Source organism: Microtus oregoni, unplaced genomic scaffold (assembly GCF_018167655.1).
Source record: "Microtus oregoni isolate MIOR12 unplaced genomic scaffold, Mior012 000015F_ref0000493, whole genome shotgun sequence".
NCBI lineage: Eukaryota > Metazoa > Chordata > Mammalia > Rodentia > Cricetidae > Microtus > Microtus oregoni.
This window is the reverse complement of record NW_024543074.1, coordinates 22,080,988-22,105,089: the sequence shown is the minus strand read 5'-3', so window position 1 is coordinate 22,105,089 and position 24,102 is coordinate 22,080,988. Positions and strand designations below refer to the sequence as shown.

The following is a 24,102-nucleotide window of genomic DNA, read 5'->3' as shown; positions in this document are numbered from 1 at the left end:
TTGCCTTCCCTAATATGCCCACAACTTGAAGCTCTTTGCTGATTTGGTGAGATTGGCTGGCCTGCAAGCCCCTGGTCTGCTCCCAGTGTTGGAATTACAGACCTAGCAGCTATGCCTAACTTCAGGTTTGTGCTAGGGATCTGAACTCACATCCTAATGCTTATATGCTAGGCCCTTTACCGGCTGAATATAATATGCATTTTATTAATAAATTGTAATGTGTTGTCTAAGTTCGTTGAGAAGCTGGCTGTGGATATAGGGTTGCCACCCCCGCCCCCACACATACACACACTGCATACCCGAGCATGTCTCTCTAAGTGTCTCACAAGATTTCCTGTCTGAGGATGGGCAGGCTGGCTGACCCTGTGAGAAAGGAGAAGAAGAAGAGCAAACCGGCCAAAAGAATAAAAATACCATGTGCATAAGAACAGAAGAGGGTGAAGTGTTTGAGTCTAAACAATGTGTCCTCCATCACAGCTGGAAGGCCAATCATTCCTTACAGAAAGATGGCTGTGGTGGGGACGGCTCATCTGCAGTCTCACCTACTAGAAGACATTCTTCCTGGAGCCCTCGTGTGGATCAGAGGCTCCATGACTGTTTCTGTTGTCCAGGCTTCCCCGTGGCTTTCTGCTGGATGACGTAAGTGTCTGCCTCCTTCCTGTTCGGCTGTTTCCTTCTTTTTCTTCTGCTTGCTGCCTACCTAAAAAGCGCATTCATTTGAGAGTAGCCTGGCTATTCAGATCATTCTTCCCACAGAACACCGAGCCCTCTCCCCAGGGCTCTCAGTACTCATTTTAAAAAATCTATTTCCAGAGTTTTTAACCAGAACTTAAGAGTTGTTCTGGTTGGAGAATAGCCACTGTTCTGTCTTCAAGCTGATTGACAAACAAGTGGGTCCTTCCTTTGCCTCCCCATGTTGCTGCTGAGCCCCTTTGGTGAGTTTGTTTCAGTTATTGAATTTTCAGATCTGAAAACTTGCACTCACTTCCTCATGTTCTTTTCTTTGTGCAAACTGTTTCCTGCTGAGACTCTGTTTAAAAACCTTTGTTACAAGTTTGTTTATAGCTGGGTGTGCTGGCGCTCACCTTTAATCCCAGTGCTTGGGAGGCAAAGGCAAGTAGATCTCTGTGAGTCTGAGGATGACCTACCTGGCTTACATAGTGAGTTCCAGGACAGCCAGTGCTGTGAAGAGAGACTCTGTCTCAAAGAACAACAACAAAACAAAAAAAGCAAAATTATTTTTTAAAAGTTTGTTCATAAATGCTCACCAAATTATTTTCATCTCAGGCGTTTTTAAATACTTGTCAGATAATTCCAACATCTAGATGTTGGAGTTCATTGGCTGTGCTTCTTCTTTAGCTAAAATTTCCTGGGGTCTTGGCATATGAGTGATATCTATCTATCTATGTTTGTGTCTTGAGTATTTCAGGGCAGGGGACGATGGATCAGTGGGTAAAGTGCCTACCATGCAAACATGAGGACATAGGTTCAAATCCCCTGTATCCATACACGCACGTTAAAAATAGATAAGCCAGGAACAGCAGATTGAATCTGACTCTAGTGTGCGGGTAGAGTGGGGAAATGGCCAGATTGCAGAAGCTCATTGCTCCCCCACCCCAGCCTAAGGGAATCTGTGAAGCTCAAGGTGCAGTGGAAGACCCTGTCTCAAAATAAGGTAATGGATGATTGATGAGGACATAGAGCATACATTTCTGGCCTATACATGCACACAAATGCATGCTTACCTGCATGTGCATATGGATACACACACATAAATGTATTACACACATGATAGAAAATAAAAATTAAAAATGTATCGTGGATATTTTAGGTATGATAGGTATCATGGTTTGAATGTGGAATGTCCCCTACAGGGTCATTTATTTGAACACTTGGTCTCCAGCTGGTGGTGCTATTTAGGTTGTGGAACCCTTTAGGAGGTGGAGTATTGCTGCAAGAAGTGGGCCTTGAGGTTTCAAACCCCACTTCCTATTCATTTTCTGCTTTCTAAGAACAAATGCAATGTGGTAGACAGCCTCCTACTCCTGTTGCGATGCCTTTCCTGCCCTCTGTCTTCCTCACCGTGAAGGACTGTGTCCCCCTGGAACTGTAAGCCAAAATGACCCCTTCTCCCTTAAGTAGCTTTTGTTGAGGGCAGTTTACTATGGCAACAAGAAAGAAGCTAAGACAAGACTCCAGATCCTATTCCCGTCTTCGGTGTAAGCAGATGTCTTCTGACACTGTACTGGTAGGGAGGCTGGGACTTGCATTGATCCTTCTAGAAGGGAGCTGAATTCCCGGTTCTGCCTGCCTGGCGTTTACTCCAGGTTGGGGGAGTGCCTTTTTACTGCTCCCCAGGTGGCTGCTGAAAGCTCAGTGGAGGCCTTGCCCCCACTATGACATTGCTCAGGTTTTCAAGAAGAGTTTATTGTAGGGAATCCAGAGTAAAGGGCTCGCTTCCGAGCCTTTGCTGTCAAGATGTGGAGCAGAGCTCAGCTTGCCATTGTGCTGAGTCACACATTTATTACCTAACAATATCCTCACTTGCTAGGCTATTCATTGTTTGGTTCTTTTCCTAAGAGAGAAGGTTTTGCTTAAGCAACCTGTGGGTTGTGACCCCCTTTGGGGGTCAAATGACCCCTTCATAGGGGTCACATATCAGATATCCTGCATATCAGATAATTATTTTATGATTTATAACAGTAGCAAAATTTCAGTTATGAAGTAGCAACAAAACAATTTTATGGTTGGGGGTCACCATAACATTAAGGACTGTACTAGAGGGTTGCAGCATTAGGAAGGCGGAGAACCACTGCTTTAGAGTGTTTCTTGTCTGTACCTTTTGCCATTTATGGTGAGATGTAGATATATAAAACCAAAAATACCCCCCAGGGAACTCATGTGCATCTTGCTCTTTAGATCCTGAGGTCTCTAGCCTCTGAGGCCTTTCTTCCTTCCGACGTCTAATTATTCTATACACAGTCCTTAGCTTTCACTGTCCCTAGCAAGAAGAATAGAAACATGTCTATCTTGTCCAAAAATGAAGTTTTCCAGTTAGATTTAAATTTTCTGCACTAGTTCATCTCATCTCTTTATCTTATCTACAGTCTTGAATGTATTCGTTGCCACCATTTTAATAATGGTTAATCGACAGCTGAAAAAACTTGTACCTCCCACAGGACTATTGATATTTCTCTGGGAAAATAATGAAATTTTTTTTACATTTCACTTTGATAAGTCACAACACAGTGCATTTCACTTTGTGGAAAGTTTTATTAGAAATACACTCTGTGCTTAAGAAAGAAAACAAGCGTTTGGTTTTACTGGTGAGGTGGGTGTGTGCTCTTCGGGTCCCTCAAGTGAAGGTTTGGGTCAAACTTCCTTCCCAACTCTACTAGATGATCTCAATTCAGGGAAGTCTGGGAGACCTTATTGCAGAAATTGTAGATATGAAATATACCTTAACATTTGAGTCTTTAAAGTAATAACATGTTAGGAAAAAATAGTTTTTTCTAAATGAGCCCATGTTCACTAGTTACTAGGCTTCTGAGCTTGCTCTCCCCGGGTAGGTTCCCAGGAAGAGGCTCCCTTCTTCCCACAGCAGCTGTGTACAAGCCTAAAGTCCACTATCACTTCAGACCTCAGACAAAGACCAGCGGAAAACTTCCATATTCAGACTAGAGATATGTGACATAGAGGAGTGAACCAGGAGCTGGGGGAGGGGGGGGAGATGCCCGTGGGCAAAGTGCTGTGCAAGTGTAAGGACCTGAGTTCAGATTCTCAGCACTCACATAGATGCCAGGCAAGGGTGGTTGCTCACCTGTAATCCCAGCACTAGGGAGGCAGAGACAGGAGATCTCTGAAGCAAGCTGGCTGCCTAGGCTGTGAGCTTTGCCCAAGTGAGAGAATGTGGAGTGTAGTGAGGAAGAGACTTGACAGGAACCTCTAGTGCACACATGCACACACACATGTGTAGGTATGCCCACACAAGCAAACATGTATGTATACACACACAGATATCCCACCAACATAGGCATGCAATAAAGAAGAATGAACCCAAATCCATGGTATTTTTTGGTGAGTTAGAGGATCTTCTCCTACAGACTGGGCCCACATCTTAGTTTCATATTTGCTGCTATTAGTGGACATGCCGAACTGCAGATTTCTTGAGGTAGACAGCTTTTTTTTAAATGCCCAGAAATGTGCCATGACTTCCCAACTGAGTGTCTTCTTGGAAGAGACAACAGGGTATTGACACTGGGTTTCCTAAAGTCTTGGTCTGCATCGAAAGGCAGGGTCTTACAAAACAGGTGTACACATAGACACCAGGTTGTATGGACACCATGTCTGACAAGAAAGCAGTGCTCAGGTTAATCTAATTTATCAAGTAGGAGACATAGAAGCCTCTAAACCCTCCCTCTTTAGCCGATTGGAAGGTTCCTTTTCATGCTTCAGAGTGAGTGTGTAAGCAGGCTTCCTGTAGAAAGGTAAAAACACTTTTTCACTTTTCAGGTGAAAACATCTAAAAACACCTCATTAATTCGGAAATGAGAAACAAAAAGCTATTCCACCACCAGTACTTCCTTTATGAGATGCTCTGCCCCACTTACATATGACACAGGCATTTATACTCCTCTAACGTAGAAATACCTCCACTAAGTGTGTGTAGCAGCATTACATAGCAGGTGTTTAATACAGAGCCAGTTATTCTAAGGGTGTGCAAGAGGTTTAGAAAAATATCTCTAATCAAAGCTCCCAGCATCAGATCATGCAGAACTCAGAATGTTTGCCTCCAGAGAGCTCTTGGCATGTTTCTTTGGATGTGCCAAAGACCCACAGCAGGCAGTTGGGCAGCACAGAGGTGTGCCAGCCCCGACAGGAGCTTTGCTGTCAACACACTCACAGTTCATGCAAAGAGAGGAGACACTGTTGGACTGTGCCATTGAGGACCCAGGAAAGGCCTGACCTGGCTTAGAGGACCTGAGAAATGAAGACTGGGCAGGGGGAATGAATGGGAAATGACTTAGGGTTTCTATTGTTATGTAGAGACAATCATGGCCACAGCAACTCTTATAAAACATTTAATGGGGTGCCTTACAGTTCAGGGGTTTAGTCCATTGTCATCATGGTGGGACATGGTGGCATGCAAAGGAGACACGGTGCTAGAGAAGGAACTGAGAGTTCTTCACATTGATCTGCAAGCACAGGAAGTGAACTCTGTCACTGAGTGTAGCTTGAGCATAGGAGACCTCAAGCCCACATCCACAGTGACACACTTCCTCCAACAAGGCCACACCTCATAATAGAGCCACTCCCTTTGGGGGCCGTTTTCTTTCAGAACACCACAGGATATGATGTGTAGAGGGGGAAACTGGATTCTCTTCCAGACTAGGAAGCAGGATCTCCAGGTAGTAGCTGAGGACCAAAGGCTAGACCATATGACAAATAAGGCTGATAGTGGGGAAAACCCACTGGCAAGAGCCCAAAGGGAAAGAGGGTTCTGATCCAAGGACCTGCTCTCCTGCCAGAAGTGACCCTGTCCCGTGCCATGGCTAGTTTCCTAATCTATCGTGTAGATAAGGTGTAGGAGTCAAAGGCTTTACACTAACCGTGTAATGGAAGCCCTGTCGCATGAGACAGACAGCAAGAACTCTGCCCCCTGACTGATGATGGCATCCTCTAGTGCCTGGCTCAGAGGCAGGAGTTAAGGAAACTGGCACTGGTGCTGGGTGTGTTCTGTGGAGCCGTCACTGAGATTGTTGGGGTCTCACCAGGACACTGAGGTCCATGTTGGACAAACCTACAGACGTGGTATAAGTGCTATGGGATAGTCTGATCGAAGTTTTCAGTAGCGTAGGACATGATATGTTAATGTAGCAAGGCACGATGGTTTGGGGCATTCCTTGGCTTGGCAGAAGAGTTACATCCCTAGTGGTAGCTTTCGCACCTTCCACGGTGTAATTCTAGTTTTTGAACAGGTAGCCACATGGGTTCAGATCTCAGGGTGGATTTTTTCTACTACATGCGGAAGCTCTAGGTCCAAGCATGTAGGCATGTGCTTTGCCGCTGAGCTGCAGCTCCAGCCCTCGTGTGTGTGTGTGTGTGTGTAGGCCAGAGGTTGAAGTCCGTGTTTTCCTCAATTATCTGCGTTATGCTTTATTTTTGGAGACAGGATCTCTAACTAAGCTGATGTGGCTGGATTGGCTGGCCAGCAAGCCCAAGGGATGGTCTTGTCTCTGCCCTCCCAGCATGGGGAGTGTATACAGCTCAGCCAACATTTTTATGTGGGTGCTGGGGAATCAAACTCAGGTCCTCGTGCTTGCACTGTACTGAATGAGCCATTTCCACCTCCCCTTTCCTCACCAATCCTTGTTAACTTTTGAGACAAGAGTCTCACTAAATTGCCTGGTCTGGCCTTGAACATATTTGTTCCCTATAAACCTTGAACTTTTTTTTTTTAAGACAGGGTTTCTCTGTGTAACTGTCTTAACTGTCTTGGAAACAGTTCAGTAGACCTGGCTGGCCTCGAACTCACAGAAATCCACCTGCCTCTGCCTCCCAAGTGCTGGGATTAAAGGCGTGCGCCTTGAACTCTTAATCCTCCTGAGTGGCTGGAGCTATAGCCCTATAGTCTGGCTGGCCTGTAGGAATTCTCAGAGTTCCTCTAGAAGATGTTTCTGCTCTGTTTAAACAGCTCGGACATCCACCCTGCTCACATCCCACAACATTTAGGTGCTCTGGCTTCAGACATTCCAGTAACCAGAGCAACTCTCTCCCCTGCTCCCCAGCATGCCTTACTCCCACTCCACCCCACCCCTTCTGAGATGCATGGTTTCAGTCTGCAATATAAGGAGGCCTTGAGCTATGTAACCCAGGCCGGCCTCAAATTTGCAGTGATCCTCCTGCCTTGGTCTTCTAATTTCTGGGATTACCTGACACAGGCTTTCTTTGATTTTTTTTTTTCTCTTGATAGGTAACTTTTGGTAGAATGCAGTCTATTGTGGATACAACTTTTAAGAAGTAGCCCTGGATGGTTATTATCATCCACTGAATAGAATTTAATTGTTGTTTCCTTTGAAAATTTTTATTTATTATGATTACTATTACCATGGGTGTGGGTGGGCACGAGTGCCACAGTGTGCATGGAGAGGTCAGAGGACAACATAGACTTTGGGGATGGAACTCAGGTAGTCAGATCTGTGTGGCAAGTGCTTTATCCACTGTCTCAGTTAGGGTTTCTATTGCTGTGATGAGACACTGTGACCACAGCAAATGTTTTCTTATAAAGGAAAACATTTAACAGAGGCTGACACACAGCTTCAGAGGTTTGGTCCATTATCATCATGGCAGGAAGCGTGGCAGCATGCAGGCACACATGGTGCTGAGGAAGGCCTGAGAGTTCTCTATCTTGATCCACAGGCAGCAGGAGGAGACTGTGTGCCACACTGGGCATAGCTTGAGCATATATGAGACCTCAAAGCCTGTCCCCACAGTGACACACTTCCTCCAACAAGGCCACACCTCCTAATAGTGCCACTCTCTATGGGCCAAGCATTCAAACACATGGAACTATGGGGGTCATTCCAATTCAATCCACAATCCCCACTACCCCATTTCTCTGACCTAGATTTATCACTGTCGGAGTAGGGACACATCAGTCCAATCCACTATGGGCGGAGCTGATGCCAGGTGGGGTTCTCTGTTAAATTTGATTTACTTTAGGTTAGCCCTGACTTTTACTGGGAAGCTGTTACTTTTCTAAGAGAAAGCCTATTTACCTGTGTCCACTGTGTGACATGCTGGAATACTGTCATTCAGTCAGTGACAAGGTCTAATCCTGCTGGATGCTCTGCACTTGATTCTGTGCTGTTAGATTGATGTGGGGCGTCCTTCTGTATATGTTGCTTTTATTGGTTGATGAATAAAACTGTTTCGGCCAGTGGCTTAGCAGAGTAAAGCCAGGTGGGAAATCTGAACAGAGATACAGAGAGAGTAGGCAGAGTCAGGGAGATGCTGTGCAGCTGCTGAAGGAGGAGAAGGATGCAGGAACCTTCCTGGTAGGCCACATCCTCATGGTGATACACAGATTAATAGAAATGGGTTAATTAAAGAGCTAGCTAGGAATGTGGCTAAGCTATTGGCCAAACAGTGTTGTAATTAATACAATTTTTGTGTTATTATTTGGGTATAGGTGGCAGGGAAACGAACTACTCCATTTACATTAGATAGCATACTTTCTCCTAACTCCACTAGGAAACAACACATGTCTGCAGGCAAACATTTTATTATCCAGTTCATAATTCACTTTGCTTTAGGCTACCAAGATCTTAGTTGTTCACCAATTCTTTAGTGTGTGTTCATTTTTCCTATCCCAACTTTTTTTTTGGGGGGGGGGATGCAATGGGTCTCACTAAGCTGCACTGGCTGCCCTGAAATTCTATACCTAGGTTAAGCTGGCCTGGAACTCACAGAGGTCCACCTGCCTATTTCCTAGCTACAGAGATGAAGTGTGTGTCACCATGCCTAGCCCGGCTTTTCTAATTGCTCTTAATAAAGTCTGTTTCAACTCAATCTACCCAGAGTTACAAGTAGGACTAAATTATATTATTTGTAAATTACTTTGTAATTTTTATACATAATTATATTATCTGCAATTAAAAAAATCTGTATCCATTTTTCAAAAAAAGTTTAGTTTTATATGTAAGAGTGTTTTGCCTGCATGTATGTGCACTGTGTGCATACATGGTGTCCAAAGATAGGAGGGAGTATCAGATCCCCAGGAACTAGAGTTAGGGATGGTCAACCACCATGTGGGCACTGCATACTGAACCTGGGTCCTGTCCAAGAGCAAGTGCTCTTAACCACTGAGCCAACTCCCAGCCCCTGGTATTCATGTTATATTCATGCTGAGATTTCTTGTGACAGAGAACCGTTCGGATACTTCAGTTGGTGCTTTTAGTGACAGGGTGAAAGTTCTCCTCCAACTCTGCTGTTTCTGACAAGATTCTAAATCATGTCCTTTGCATTTCTTTTCATCCCCCATTGTCTAAAGGCTGCTTCTTCTTTGTGTTCCTGTTCCATTAGAAGCTATGTCTCAAAGATGGCCTCAAGTCGCATCTACCCAGGTCAGATCACGCTTACTTTGAAGCCTCCCCCCCCCACTCTCCAGTCTGTGGTTTGCTCTACTTTGACATGTTAACCCAACATAAGCTTTATAAATTTGGCAGTGGTAAGAAGTTTCTGAACATGCCATCACTAAGAATTAATTCAAAATCAATTGTATGCTGGGTGGTGGTGGCACACGCTTGTAATCCCAGTACTCAGAAGGCAGAGGCAGGTGGATGTCTTCAGTTCCAGGCCAGCCTGGACTACACAGTGAGTTCCAGGACAGCAAGGGCTATCAAAACGCCACCCCCAATAAGATGTGCAATGATTCCAAGGAATCTGGAGCTGTGGTTGCCTCCATTTTCTCAAAATACTTCATGAGATTTGGCTGTGAGCGCACTGCCCCAGACTTTGCACTGAGCATGACATCACACCACACAAAAGGAATGAATGAATGCTGCCTGAAACACCCAGCTCAGATTTGAGACTATGTTATAAAGTTCCATGTTTTAGCTGGGTATGGTAGTGATGCCTTGAATCCAAGCACTCAAGAGGCAGAGGCAGTAGATCTCTGTGAGTTCAAGGCCAGTCTAGTATACTGCGAGAGTTCCAGAACAGCTAGGGCTGTTTTGTTTTTTTTTTAAAAACCCTGTCTTTTTTTTTTTTTAAAGGTTTATTTATTTATTTTGTACAAAGTGTTCAGCCTCCATGCCTGCAGGCCAGAAGAGGGCACCAGATCTCATTACAGATGGTTGTGAGCCACCATGTGGTTGCTGGGAATTGAACTCAGGACCTCCGGAAGAGCAGTCTGTGCACTTAACCTCTGAGCCATCTCTCCAGCCCCAAGAAACCCTGTCTTGAAAAACAAAACAAATTGATGATGCTGTGTTAGTATCACATGCTCAACCAAGATTTGGGTAAAAATAAACAAGAATATTTGTCTCATTAGCAGGCAAATGTTTTCGTCTTTAATGGTGAAATTACGTGTACCAAAGAATTAAAATGAATTCTTTATGAATTTATTGTATTATCAATGAATGCTTGATTTGGATATCTACGCTTATTTCTTGTATACCCAGGATTGTGTAAAAATTCCTTGGACTACAAGTGAATATTGTAAACAGCCTTATTATAGCCTTCAGACTGCATCAGGCTAATCTTTCAGGCAGTAATTCTAAATCTCTCGAACTCACAGAGATCTGCCTGTCTCTGCCTCCTGAGTGCTGGGATTAAAGGCGCGTGCCACCATTGCCCGGCAGTAATTCTAAATCAATACTGAAGCGTCACATCCATTTGCTGACATTCCTCTGTCTTCTTTGCAGTTCACTTCCCAGCCAGGTGGAGGGACTGAGGGTGGGGAGGGTAGAAGGGTATTAGCAAATAATGCTGTGATGTTATTGGTCTCATATTATTAAATGTGATTCTGATATTCTCTACTTTCAAGTTATATCAAGAGTATGGTTTCTATATACATTTTAGTTTTCACTTAGACAGGCTGGCCTCAAATTAGTGGTCTTCCTGCTTTCTTGACTCAGATTATTGCGATTACAGGTGTGTGCCACCATGCCCATCTCTTTCTGTTTTGCATTATTCTGTAATGAAATACTGGCAGACAGCGAGGCAGCTAAGGGTGTTTTCAGCTGTCTGCAAATTCATCCCTATTCTTGAAGAATGTTATATATTCTGTGTTGGAATCACTCAGGCATTAGTCAGTGCTTTGAAAGTGGACTTTCAGGCTGGAGAGATGGCTCAGAGGTTAAGAGCATTGCCTCCTCTTCCAAAGGTCCTGAGTTCAATTCCCAGCAACCACATGGTGGCTCACAACCATCTGTAATGGGATCTGGTGCCTTCTTCTGGCCTGCAGCATACACACAGACAGAATATTGTATACATAATAAATAAATACTTAAAAAAAAAGAAAGTAGACTTTCAGTGCATGCTGTTGTTGGGAATGAGTCCTTTCTCTTTCTCTTCCTTCCTTCCTTCCTTCCTTCCTTCCTTTCTCCTTCCTTCCTTTCTCCTTCCTTCCTTCCTTCCCTCTCCCTTTCTTTCTTCCTTTTCTCTCTCTCCTTTCTTAAGACAGGATTTCTCTACATAGCCCTTGCTGTCCTCAATCTCTGTAGACAAGGTTGACCTTGAACTCAGAGATCTGCCTGTCCCTGCCTCCAGAATGCTCGGATTAAAGGTGTGTTCCACCACCACCTAGCTCAAATTTCTCCTTCTTTTCTTTCTTTTTTTGAAAAACCCTTCACAGTCTAGGTCTTTTATTTCTTTTTGTATATCAGGCAATGAATTTTTATGGAATGGGCTCCGGCAGCTCAGGCTCCTTTCTGTTAGTCCTCACAAAGTGTCCTTCTCTGGGTGGAGCAGGCTGGTGCTTCAGCTGAACCCAGGTGCCCTTCTCTTTGGCTTCCTTTTTATTTCTGGTCATTCTCTTTCACCCACTTCAGGAAGTTGTCTCTGCTCTTTGAGTGCCTATGTGCTCAATCTGCACATTAATTCTCTGGCAAGAATCTTGCCCTTAACTTGCTTGTTTACAATGATGCCCACAGCATACTGGGTGACATTGCAGACTCTTCCAGTTTTGCCATGGTAACATTTATGGGGCATTTCTTTGTGAACAGTGCCCATTCCCTTGATGTCTACAATATCACCCTTCTTATAGATTGCTATGTATATTGCCAAAGGAACAACTCCATGTTTCCTAAAGGGCCTGGAGAACATATAGTGAGTGCCCTTTCTCTTTCCTGTTGTGTTTGGCATTTTGGTGAGTTATTGAAAGATAGCTTCCATGGCTGAAAGTCTAGCTCAAATTTCTTAAGTCTCTAAGAATGTCTACGTGTCTGTCTTCTGGCCAAAACAACTCTCTAATTTTATTTTTGTATCTTTTGTTTCCAGAAGTTTCTTATTTTATAGTTTCTCGTGATAGTCCCCATTGACTATCTTTTGTTTCTTGATTTACAATATTTGATAATGCCACCTGAAAAGAGCAGAAGCTTTTCTATTTGCCCTTATGATGGGAAAAAGTTATGAGGTCCCCTCTGCCTCTACGATGGAGATACCTTCCAGAAACTGCGTTCTGCATAGTTGGTCAGTTTCTAGGCATCCTACTTTATATGCCTGGTCCCTTCTCAAATGCACCCCATTCAAGTCCTGTTAAATAGAACACAATAAATAGTCCTTCCCTGTATCCTAACATCCACATCCTCTATATTAAGATTCAGCAGTTAATTCTTCATTCTCTTTGCAGCTTCTTGTATCTGAAACTCTCCTGAAGTTATTTCCCCAAAACCCAGCATTCCTCTAATTCAGCCATCACCATAGCCTGTCCACATCTCACTCCTGCCACATTCTGTCTTTAGGATTAACTCTAGGTTCCTATGTCTTTTCATATCCTAAACCAAAGGCTTGGCTGATGCTGGGCTCTTCCAGAAACAACGATCATCACAAGTGACGGTGTGTGCAGATGCTGGAGTCTTGGGAAATACCTGGAATGCTAACAGGTGGTGGTGCTCAGGCTGAACCAGGTACCCTGGGTCTTGTGCATGGTAGGCCGCTGCTTTGCCGCTGAGCTATGTCCATCCCCAGCTATAGCTCTAGGAGCCTAAACTTTCTCCTTCACTTTGGCTCAACCTCAGCAACAATCCCAGACTAGGAATACTCTTATTATTTTGTACTGCTTCTAAATGTTCCACCTTAAATTTCTCTTATTTTCCACTACAGCTTTGACTTTACTTTGTCTCTTCATAGTCTTCTATTTGAATACATGATTTGTGCTAAAGTCGAGGTATCCAATCTTCCTGCCCCTGCCTTTGGAGATAAGGCGTTTACTATATAAACCAGGGTGGCCTCGAACTCATCAAGGTCAGCCTGCCTCTGCCTGCTGGAGGCTGGGATTAAAGGTGTACACTATGCCCAGCCATACTATCACTTTTAATCACCATGTTGCCTTCAATCTATTCATGAAACTCGTAGCCTTTTGATGCAAAATTGCACTATACTCCTACACACCTCACAGTTCCACTCTCCTCCACTGAAATCAGCCTGCCGTTCTTGCTCACCTCATTTCAGTTGTTTACACAGTAACAGGGAACCAAACTCCACCTGATCCTAGTCAAAAGAGCTAAAGAAGTGGCATGCTCGCTTTTGATCCATTACTGGTTAATGCAGGTGGAAGCTGTAATATTAAATGTCATGCTTTATCAGATTCCAATGCTTTCTAAGTTTTAGGTCACTAATGGAATAGTTATTTAAATTTATGATAAGTAATACAGAATCAGTTGTTCATGGAGGAGGATCATCTGTCTATGTGTTACTTTCATTGGTTAATAAAGAAACTGCCTTGGCCCTTTGATAGGACAGAAAATTAGGTAGGCGGAGTAGACAGAACTGAATGCTGGGAAGAAGGCAATGAGGCAGACGCTATAGTTCTCCTCTCCAAGATGGACACAGGTTAAGATCCTTCCCAGTAAGCCACCACCTCGTGGTGCTACACAGATTACTAAATATGGGTTAATCAAGATGTGAGAGTTAGCCCGTAAGAGGCTAGAGCTAATGGGCCAAGCAGTGTTTAAAAGAATACAGTTTCCATGTAATTATTTCGGGGCATAAGCTAGCCAGGTGGCCAGGAGCTGGGTGGCAGGAACGCAGCCCTCTGTTCCTTCTACAATTGCCTCTTCACTCCAAGTAGTAGAACTGGATTTTAAATGCAAGTGAGATTGAGACGTGCAGACCTGCATGCTGGCATTTATCCATAACTGAGAAGCATGCGAGTGGTGATCACTGGATTCACAGTGGTGGTAACAGCTCCTAGACATCTGAACACAATCAGGAGACTGTGTTTATAAAACCAACCAAAAGACTTCTTGATTCAGGCATGAAAAAAAATGGTAAAACTCAGGGCAGGACTTCAAGCAGTTAAACAAGCCTTTATCAAAGGGGAATAAATACAACCTAATTCCACCTAAAGACAGTGTGAGGCATCTAGAAGATTAAAACTTCTGTCATAATTTAGACCACCTACTGAACCACACAGTGGAAGAAAGTTCCAGCAAATTTTCCTATCTAAATATGTTTTCTAAATTGAAAAGCTGTCCTCTAAAAGATCTTTGTTCATATTGCTGGGAAAAAATGGTCCAGGAAAGAACAAATGAAGGCAAATAATACTCAGGTATTTGGTTTTGCGTCAAATATCATGCTAACTCCACATCGTCAACCCACACTACAGAAACTGAGACTCTGAGCCTGTTCTGAGATTTCTGCAATTCAAGACCATATTGCAAATGACATCAGTCACAGACTGGGCCAGGCTGAAAACTTTCAGAACATCCTCAAGAGACTTTCTACTGAGAGATGCTAAATGCTACTGAAGCACAGTTTATTGTCATTTCCACCCCTCTAATCTGGACTGAGTTCCTTGTCAGCACAGCCCATGTTTATTATATAAATCTGTTTTCCCAACCCGTTAGAGCAACAGTATTGAAGAAACCTGTTAAAAAACAAGAACACTGAATTCACCATTACCACACCTGACATGCCAGGACAGGTTATTCTAACTGGGCTTCACCTGGAACAGGGACCATAATCTTAACAAACAAGTTTAACACAGGTCTATAAATCTCTTGTGCTTTCCTGCTCCGAAAGATAGCACACAGAATAGATGTGATGTGGGTGCAGTGTTAAAACCTGCGTTGTTACCATGTGTGGTGTCACTGTGGAGTGGGCAAAGACATCATTCTAGGCGAGCTACATCTGTGCCTGCTGTGTGATGCTCTCACTTCTGAAACGTTTCTGTTTGTCCATTGAGATAGGCAGGAACATTTTATAGGTGACTCCCGGCATTTTGACTTTGGTACTATTTTCTGCTTAAGTTAGGCAGAAAAACTTAACTTTAAACTTTTAAGATTAGAGCAGTAACTTTCTTTGGTCTATTGTTTTTGAGTAAAGATTATGAGACAACACACGAAGAAAGACAAACATCATAAAATAACTTTTATACAGGATTAGTAGATCTGTTTACATATAAAAAACAAAGGACCTCATTACAGTTAGATTTCACATAAATTACACAGATTTATTTTTAAAACTACTATTCAATTCTTTTAAAGTTCCTTTTAAAGTTTTCATTTTGAAGGCACAGTGCATGAAATAAAACAAGACTGAAGCACTTGAGAGGAAAGGGTGTTAGCATGTCACAGAAATAGCTACGGGCAGTTTTGGAACTGGGGAGTATCATTCTGAAAAAAAGGCAGAGAGGTGGTGAAAAGAACATAAAAAATTCCATGTCATACCTCCAAAAAATCTGTAGCGCAGAATGTAGCTAGTACATTCATGGTATGCCATTGATAAACAAGTTGTCTATATTTACGCATATTTTATCAAGTTGCCTCAAAATGGTAACCTACTTTCAAATTTCCAAACCAACCAGGAGAGCATTCTAAGAGTCAGTGGAACCATTAGTGAATTTTGTTTTGCCATATGTAAAGGAGAAGTGGGTATTGGGAGGGTTTTCTTCAAGAACTAGAAATTCAAATTCAATTGACATTAATCAAAGGCCCTAATCACCCTCTCTCCAAACTGCTATAATTAAAATAAACCAAAAACCTAAAGTTATCAACAAGTTGCTATACAGAAATATCATTGAATATTTAGCCATTAGTGGAATTTTAATAATAATAAAGGAAAAAATTGGGGGAGATGCTGGGCTGCTACCATAAAATAATCCCACCAGACCCACAGCGCAGGACACCATGACATGTTCATAACCAAGAAGCTCCTGAGAGAACAGGGACAGACCTGGCACAAGTGTGAGTATGACAAGACAATAGACCTATTTAATGCTGGGAAGAAATGGAAATAAACGGAGTAGTGAGTCTCGGTTACTGGTAACCTGGTGCTAGCTCGAAAACACAGCAAGTTCAGACATAAGCACTACCTTTTTATTGTTCCACTCATATTAGTTTGAATTTAATATTCACTAATTCAGCAAATCTCATTCAGATGAAATCACCAAAGATTAACCAAGCACACTGAGCTAAAAATACAATGTTTCCTTCCTCAAGACTGATAAGAGTCCCAAAACCAGTTCCCTTCAGTGAGGACAGCAAGTCCTCTCCACTGGATCAGATCCCAGCACCACCCAGAGTTCCACCAGATGCTCCAAAAGCTTGCCAATCTTTATCAGTACAAGTGCATCCTCACAGGCGGACACTTTAAACACGGCCTACCAATCGTGTTGCTTTTGTTAAGGAGCAGGGAGTGAAGAAGGCTTAAACTCATCACCAGGACAAACAATGCCTGCGAGCAGAGGAAAGGCACATCTCAGACTGGGGCAAAGGTCCTAATACTGTGACACTTATTTGGGTCCGTGACTCTAAAGAAACGGAAAGTCTCCAGGAGAAACACTGAAGGAATGCATTCCCCATCCCATTTGGCTTCAGTGCCCTTTGCTGCCAAAGTGGTCCAAGATTAGATACGAGCCACACATAAAGGAAGGCAGGGCTAAGAACACAGTCTTAGTAGTCATGGATCGTGTACATTCATGTTCATTGGTAACAGAGGGTGGGGAGGGCTGGTTTTCCAGCTCTATGCATTAGAAGCTCGTTAAAGACTTGAAACTTAGAGCAGAATTTGGGTTTCATTTAAGGAAAAAATGACCAAGAGAACTATTCTGTATATTCATCTCTAAAAATTTCATACATACTTTAAAAGGCATGGCCTCCGATTGCTGAGATGTACTGTTAAAGACACACTTAATTCCAGAGAATACGTGGAAAGGTATCTTAGTGAACACCAGGCTAGTAAAGCAAAGGCTGCCACATGAACTTGGTTTCTAGCTGTAATATCCCAAGCAGGGCCCAGCCATAAGCCCCTTGTTGGTTTTCTGACTTGGCACTTTTAAAAATAAAGCTGGAAAGGCAATATAGATCATTTAGAAAAACACAAAGTGTTATTAGAAGAAATGAAACTATAAAAGAAATGTGCCCTTCATTAGTGTTGCCTTCCATGAACTGTTCTCATGTGGCAAAACAAGGATTCAGCTATGCTGATGCCATCACCAATTCCAGCGTGGCTGAACCTAAGCTACCTAAGTGACCACAGCTAACGAATATCATGATCTCATCATTCCCTTCCACTACCCGAGATCTCAACTTCATACAGCCACTTGAATGCATTCCTCACAAAGCATGGCTGAGTGACCCGGGTGAGCCGAGGCTTTGGGGTAACTGATACAGTAGTGGGATGAATACAGTTTGGAAAGGTAAGAGCTAGTTTTTTGATCCCCTGATTTAGTACAAGTTCAGCAGCAACTTGGCCATTAAAACATTCAAAGATATTAAACTGTTATGTCATTGGTAAGACTCATACTCACAAAAAGCATCATTCCACTGAACAGCATTAAGAGACACCATAAATTGCAAATCTTTCAGGCCGTCGCCTGACTACAGTGAAGGAGACACCTTCACACCACTGTCCCATCACACGGCAGTCCTTTAGCTGACTTTCTTAAATGGAGGGAGCCGTACTTAAAAGCTTTGAGCTCAAAGTTTTAACATAATTACTTGATTAAAAAAAAGACTGTCAAAGGAATCGCTAAGGACTGGCAGAGGCCTGCATACACAGGCCGCGGTATTTCCATAACAGTATGCCATCACAGGGTGAAGGCTTGGTCTGGAGCATCAAGTGTAGACATTATGGATCCAAATGTATTAAGAGTGTACAAGTAGGTCTCTTCCATTCCTAGATATTTTCATCAATTAATTCAGGACCTTCAGGTGTGGAATCATCTGGAAACTGTAGGTGTGTAACATGGAAAGGGCTGAGATTTAGGAAACACTAAGGAACAGGCATCCCTAGAAGAGCGAGTGCTTCACAGATAAAGCAGCAGCACCTGTGGGTTTTCCCGAGTTAAGACAGGCAAGTCCTCACTTCTGCTCCATCTCCCTCTCACCTCTACTCACGGGGGCCCCTGGTGCCTCCACAGCAAAACCAATGAGTTCCCCCTAAGACGAGGCTATTTAGAGCTTGATAAACCTTACAAGAGAGGTAGTAAAATCCTGCTTACAGCACAGCCTACCAGTTCTGATCCAGCTTAGAAACAGGTAGAAAGACAAATACGGAAGCTCGTTTATTCCGTTTTCTAATGTCATATATGTTAAAGAATCATCCAGCCTCCATTACCTGAATAAGAGAATCCCCAGCTATTTGCTAACTGGAGAAGAGAACGAACGCCTCAGTAGATGGAGGAGAAGCTGAGGTTTAAAGCTTTTTGTCAGACTCTGACTGGTGTCCCTGCCTTAATGTTTCTAGATTCTTTTGGCCTTTAAAGTAAAGAGAAACAAAACTAAAGCCACTAGTAAACACCTGCTGTGCAAACACAATGTCTACTCGATGGCTTTATGCTGTTACTGCCTAAGCTCTGAACAGCTCATCTTAAGTCAAAAAGGAAAACAAAGTGGCTGTCCCATCTTCTGCTGCATAAATAGAAATCAGATTTTTAGAAAAGGTTTAGAGTTCTTTAAGGAAGGGAAGTTTAAATCTGCCTGTGATATTCAGAGAATAAGACTTTAACAGGTTAACTTCCCAAAGCTCTTTGAAGAAGGAAGGAATCTCTCTTCTTACTGCAGTGTCTCCCAAGAGGAGCTGTCATTTTGCTTGGTGCTTATGCAGGGAGATATGCAAAACATGGTTTTCAATGTTTGCTAGAATATAATGTTTCCTCCTCTGTGTCCGTTTCATCCTGGAACTCATGGCTTAGGAGAGATTTCTTGGAGCCAGTGGACATCATGCGAATTTCATCTTCATACTCATCATGATGCTGCCGGAGCCGATGGAAGCCATCTTTGTGTCTGTTAGACTTGATGGAGCAGATGCACCAAATGATGCAGGCTGTTAGGATCAATGCTGACATTGTGGCACCTGTCCAACAAGACCACATAGGGATGTTATGAACAAGCAACGACTTCCATTGGCACTTTTTAATCTGTTATTTACTTTCATTTCATGCAGTTAAGAGCAATTTGCTTGGTCTGATATGTTCTTCTGTGGTAGATTGCTTGAATCTCTAGTATCTCAACAGAATCACCCCCATTACCCTAGAAGCAGCGCATGTACAGTATGCAAGTTAGAAAACAGTAAGCAAACCCAGCAAGAATCAAAGCCCAACACCACTACATTTCTACTACCTGAAGAGAATTTCTAATTACTTTAATGCTATATTCCCAGATCTTCTTTCTTTTTCTTTTCTTTTTTTCCTGTGCTGGACTTGATCCTAGGGCAAGCTCTCCACCACTGAGCTGCACTCTCAGCTCCCCAGATTGTTCTTTCTTTCTTTTATTAACTTAAAAATAGTTCAGTTACATTTTGTTTATTTATATTGTGTGCATGCACATGTGTGCACAATGCATGCATATAGAGGTCAGAGAACAACTTGTAGGCATTGGTTCTTTCTAATGTGGGCTTCAGGAATTAAACTTGGGTCATCAGGCTTGTGCAGCAAGAGCTTCTACCCACTAAGCCATCTCAGCATTTGTTTATTTAGACTGGATCTCACTGGATCTCAGCCAGAGACTTGCTATGTAGACCTGACTGGACTCTAACTTGCAGTGATCCTTCTGCCTTAAGCTCTCTTTTAGACTTGTTTACAAGGTCACCAACACAACATCCTTAGGAGTAACAGCCGAAAAATAATAGTCACGAAATAAAAATTAAGTTCACAACAGCTAATTGGCTGGCAAAGCTAGATTTAACCCATGGCTGAATCTGGCTCCAGTGCCTTTAATCATCAAGTTCTTTGTGTTTTGCCAGGTTCAGATGAGAATGCTAAGAACCCTACAAGAGGTCCTGTGACCATACCATTTTCCCAAGATTCACCTGAGACCCCCACCTCTGCTTGGGTTTTTGCTTTAAGTCCAAGCTGAACTGAGACATGAACGGAAGATCATTGTGTCAAACAGGTGCGGTACAGTAGAATATTGCCTTTTCCATATATTTTCCCCTTAACCTTTCAGTAATTCAAACAAGGACCCAAATTAACCCAGAGGGGAAAGTGTTTCCTTGTTCTTGGATCTAGCAGTCAGTGTGATCTTGATATAGAGCAACATTTGCTTATTTAACAACATCTAGTAAGATCCACTTGTGCCAACTATGGTTCTAGGGTCTGGGGATGCAGATCAGCTCTGCTGTCTAGAGCTTTTATTTTGGTGTGGACATTAAATGTAGTCAATACAGTGAACAGGTACATAGGGTATCAGTGATGAATATTAGATTGGAAAAAAACATAGGGTAGGGATAATAACAGGGCTACTGTGCTAGCTAGAGTGATGAGGGAAGGCCTCTCAGTGGAGGTGAATTTGAGTATGGACCTGCAGAAATTAGGGCAAGCCAGGAGAACATATAGGGCAACAGCTTGGGGAAACCACATTTAGCCAAGTAGACTCTAGGGAAAAAACAATTACCTAGAGGTGTCTGTGGGGGCTAGCCACTCTCAAAGCACAATAGCAGAACGGGTACTAAAAACTGAAAATCTTTACCTGACACAGTTACCACAAGTTCCCTTGGTAAACCAAATATCCGGTTATCTGTATCAAAGACTATTAGCACTGAACTGGCTGCATCATGATGCACAAAGACCTGGAAAGATAAAGTGTAAGAATTATAAAAAAGTCACTATTGGGGCTGGAGAGATGGCTCAGTGGTTAAGAACACTGGTTGTTCTTCCAGAGGACCCGGGTTCAATTCCCAGCACCCACATACAGCTCACAACTGTCTGTAACTCCAGTTCCAAGGGATCTGATACCTTCATAGCAACACATAAAGTTAAATAAATTTAAAAAAGTAAATAAAAACATCCAAAAAAAGTCATTATGGGGCCTGGAGAGATGGCTGTGCACTGAAGAACACTGGCTGCTCTTCCAGAAGACCTGGGTTTGGTTCCTAGCATCCACATGGTAGTTCACAACCATCCATAACTCTAGCCCGGCCGGTTGTGGTGGCGCATGCCGGTAGGATTTGCTGAAGGAGGCAGAGGCAGTAGGATCACGAGTTCGAGGCCAGCTTGGGCATAACTCTAGCCCTACAGAATCCAGGAATCCAAACCCTCTTCTAGCCTCTGCTGGCAATGAATGTGCATGGTACACAGACATATGTGCATGCAAACATCTATACACATCAAATATTAAAATTAAAATTTAAAAAGCCACTTATGGTATACCACAGCCCTGCTTCACTTAACGCTTTTGGGCTTATAAACCAAACCAGGAAGGCAGCTGAGTGTCATCTACATTGTACAAAATGCTATGCAAGTTTTTCCTTTGTTGCTGAGGAACAGAAAACTACCTTTTGGCAACAAAAAGATGACAGCTGCTGTACTCAAGAGATGGAGACACTTTTCATTTCTTTATTCCATTCAAGCTTTCTAACAAGAGTTTCAAAATAATACATAAATGCTATTACCCACACTCTCACCTGTGAATGCTGCTGCTGGTACCCTTCAGCAATGGCATTGATATTATGGACACCGGGAGCTAAAAGCACATGGAAATAACCCCCCTCTTTTGTGTGCACTTTTATTCCTTCATTGAGTACAATGACTGCTTTAGAGATTGGTTTACCAGCCTTGTCTTTAACCAACCCATGAACTCCTTTGTGGACCTGAAAAAAATATTAACATAATTTATGTTTTCACAATATCAGCAGATGATTGCTTGAGGCTTGATCAAAATCAGCCAAACAAACACACACACTCGCTACACAAAACAACAACAACAAAACCCTTGTAGTTATAAGTGAGGCACATCCTATAATCCTAGCTACTTAGTAGGTAGACACAGGAAACAGAGTTTAAGGCTACTCATCAAATTAGCAACCCTGTCTAAAAAGAAGTAGGGGTTTAATGGTGTATTATAGTTCAGTAGTAGTGTGCTTAATGAGTATGCAAAGGGTTCTTGGTACTGCACACAGCCTAGGTTACCCTTCATCCCCACTGACCCTGACCACATTTTCCCATCATTTGCCCATCAGTCAGTGATTCAGAGCCAGAGGTAAGAGAAAGAACTCTGAAAGCCTAAAGCATTAGAAGCCAGTCTTCAAATGCCTTGAACTATTTCTCGCATGGTACAGTGACTGTAACCAGCGATCCTCAGCTGGAAGAACATGAAGCTCTCAGGTATAGCAGGTTCAAGATATGTTGCACACATGGCATCTATTTTGGCAATGAAAAGATGAACAAAATTCAGGCTGGGGAGATGGCTCAGAGGAAGAGAGTGCTTTCCACCCCAGCGAGATGGGGGCTGGAGTTCAGATCCCCACAACCCATGTAAAAGGCCAGGTGAACATGACAGCCTACCTGTGATCCAATGCTCAGGAGGCAGGGACAGGGATCCCTGGGGTAAGATGGCTGGCTAGACTAGCTAGACTAATGAGCTTTGGGCACAGCGAGACATCCTGTCTCAGTACATACAGTGGAAAGTGAGCTCAACCTCTGACATCCACTTGCCCATGTACACATGTATATGATGGCCCATGTATTAACAGCATGTAAACACAAACCCCAACACCACACACAAACATGAACAAAATCATTCTCTCTATATTTTTATAAAGGTTTTAATAATGATTTTTATTTTTATCCTCAGATGAAGCCTAGCATGTATGAGGCTTTGGGTTTGATCCTCAGTATCAGAGGGAAACAAATAACTCAAAACAAGCTCACCTCCACCAACATGCTAAGGAGAGACCTCTTGTTCTCTGCCCACAAGGCAGGGAGTTGAGCTGCACTAGGGAAGTAGCAGCAGCTTGTGTACACTGTGATTTCTGGGCAATGGCCATAGGTAACACTATAATCCTGAAATATAAAGTTCAGAATCAGATTAGTACATGCAAAAATTACCTTTGTAAAAAAATGAAATAAAAAGAACTGGATGATGTAAGTAGCATTTGTGATGCATCTTAGAATATAAATAAATCACCATATATAATAATGGGTCACAAGCTGGGCAATGATGGCACACGCCTTTAATCTCAGCACTCGGGGAGGCAAAAGCAGGCAGATGTCTGTGAGTTTGAGGTCAGCCTGTCCTAAAGAGTGAGTTCCAGGACAGTAAGAGATACACAGAGAAACCCTGTCTCAAAAAACCAAAATAATAGTAATATTATTATTATTATTATTATTAATAATAATAATGTCACAAACAGGACAGTGACTATGTCTGGTTCATTCTGAAGTGGCAGTTCTCCCACAGTGCTGTTAAGTATAGATGATGTTTATTGGGGTTTGCTGAACAAATGGGTCCACGTGGACAGCCATCTTCCCTCTCAACTCTAGAACTCTCCTGTTGCTGCCACGGCACTGGAGGTAGAGGACAAGCTCCTGGGCCTGACCAGTCAGTATGAGCCTGCTGTGACAATGACCATGGCCAGAGCCAAGAACTTAGTCAAGTACAGGAACCACTTGTGCAGACAGATTTCAAACTTTACTTGCCACTTCCTCCCTCAACTTGTTCTTTTTTTCATTTACCTAATGATATTAACTAACTTCCTCACATTGTCATGAAACTTCATCATTTCTACAGTTATACCATTTTTTCTCTTATTTTGTGAGATTATAATGTAATCATGTCATTTCTCCCTTCTCTTTTCTTCTTACAAACCTTCCCATAGACCACTCCTTGCTCTCTTTAAAATCCAAGACCTCTTTTTCATTGAAATATAACCTTATCAGTCTATATAATGTTACTAATATGTGTGTTTCCAAGGCCAACTATTTGGGATATACCCAGTTGGCATGGTATTAGAGAACCAGTCGGTGTGCTGTTCTTTGGGGACTACTATATCTTCCATTCTAAGCATTCCTTAGTTGCCTGTAGTTCTTTTTTTGTTTGTTTTTGATTTTCAAGACAGTTTCTCTGTGTAGCTCTGGCTGTCCTGGAACGCACGCTGTAGACCAGGCTGGCCTTAAACTCGCAGAGATCCACCTGCCTCTGTCTCTTGGGTGCTGGG

At 42.8% G+C, this 24,102-nt stretch overlaps 1 protein-coding gene across 1 annotated transcript in view; it reads right to left on the bottom strand.

The window, feature by feature from the left end:
- Nucleotides 1-15,083: 15,083 nt before the first annotated feature.
- The window catches only part of Cpd (carboxypeptidase D), an 80,674-nt gene continuing 71,655 nt past the window's right edge, over nucleotides 15,084-24,102 (bottom strand). The window contains exons 18-21 of the mRNA XM_041664086.1: nucleotides 22,817-22,948; nucleotides 21,571-21,756; nucleotides 20,637-20,736; nucleotides 15,084-19,023 (exon numbers count right to left, since the gene is read on the bottom strand). Of these exons, the coding sequence (XP_041520020.1) occupies nucleotides 18,797-19,023; nucleotides 20,637-20,736; nucleotides 21,571-21,756; nucleotides 22,817-22,948 (645 nt within the window). The 3' untranslated portion in view covers nucleotides 15,084-18,796. The remainder of the gene's footprint in view (nucleotides 19,024-20,636; nucleotides 20,737-21,570; nucleotides 21,757-22,816; nucleotides 22,949-24,102) is intronic.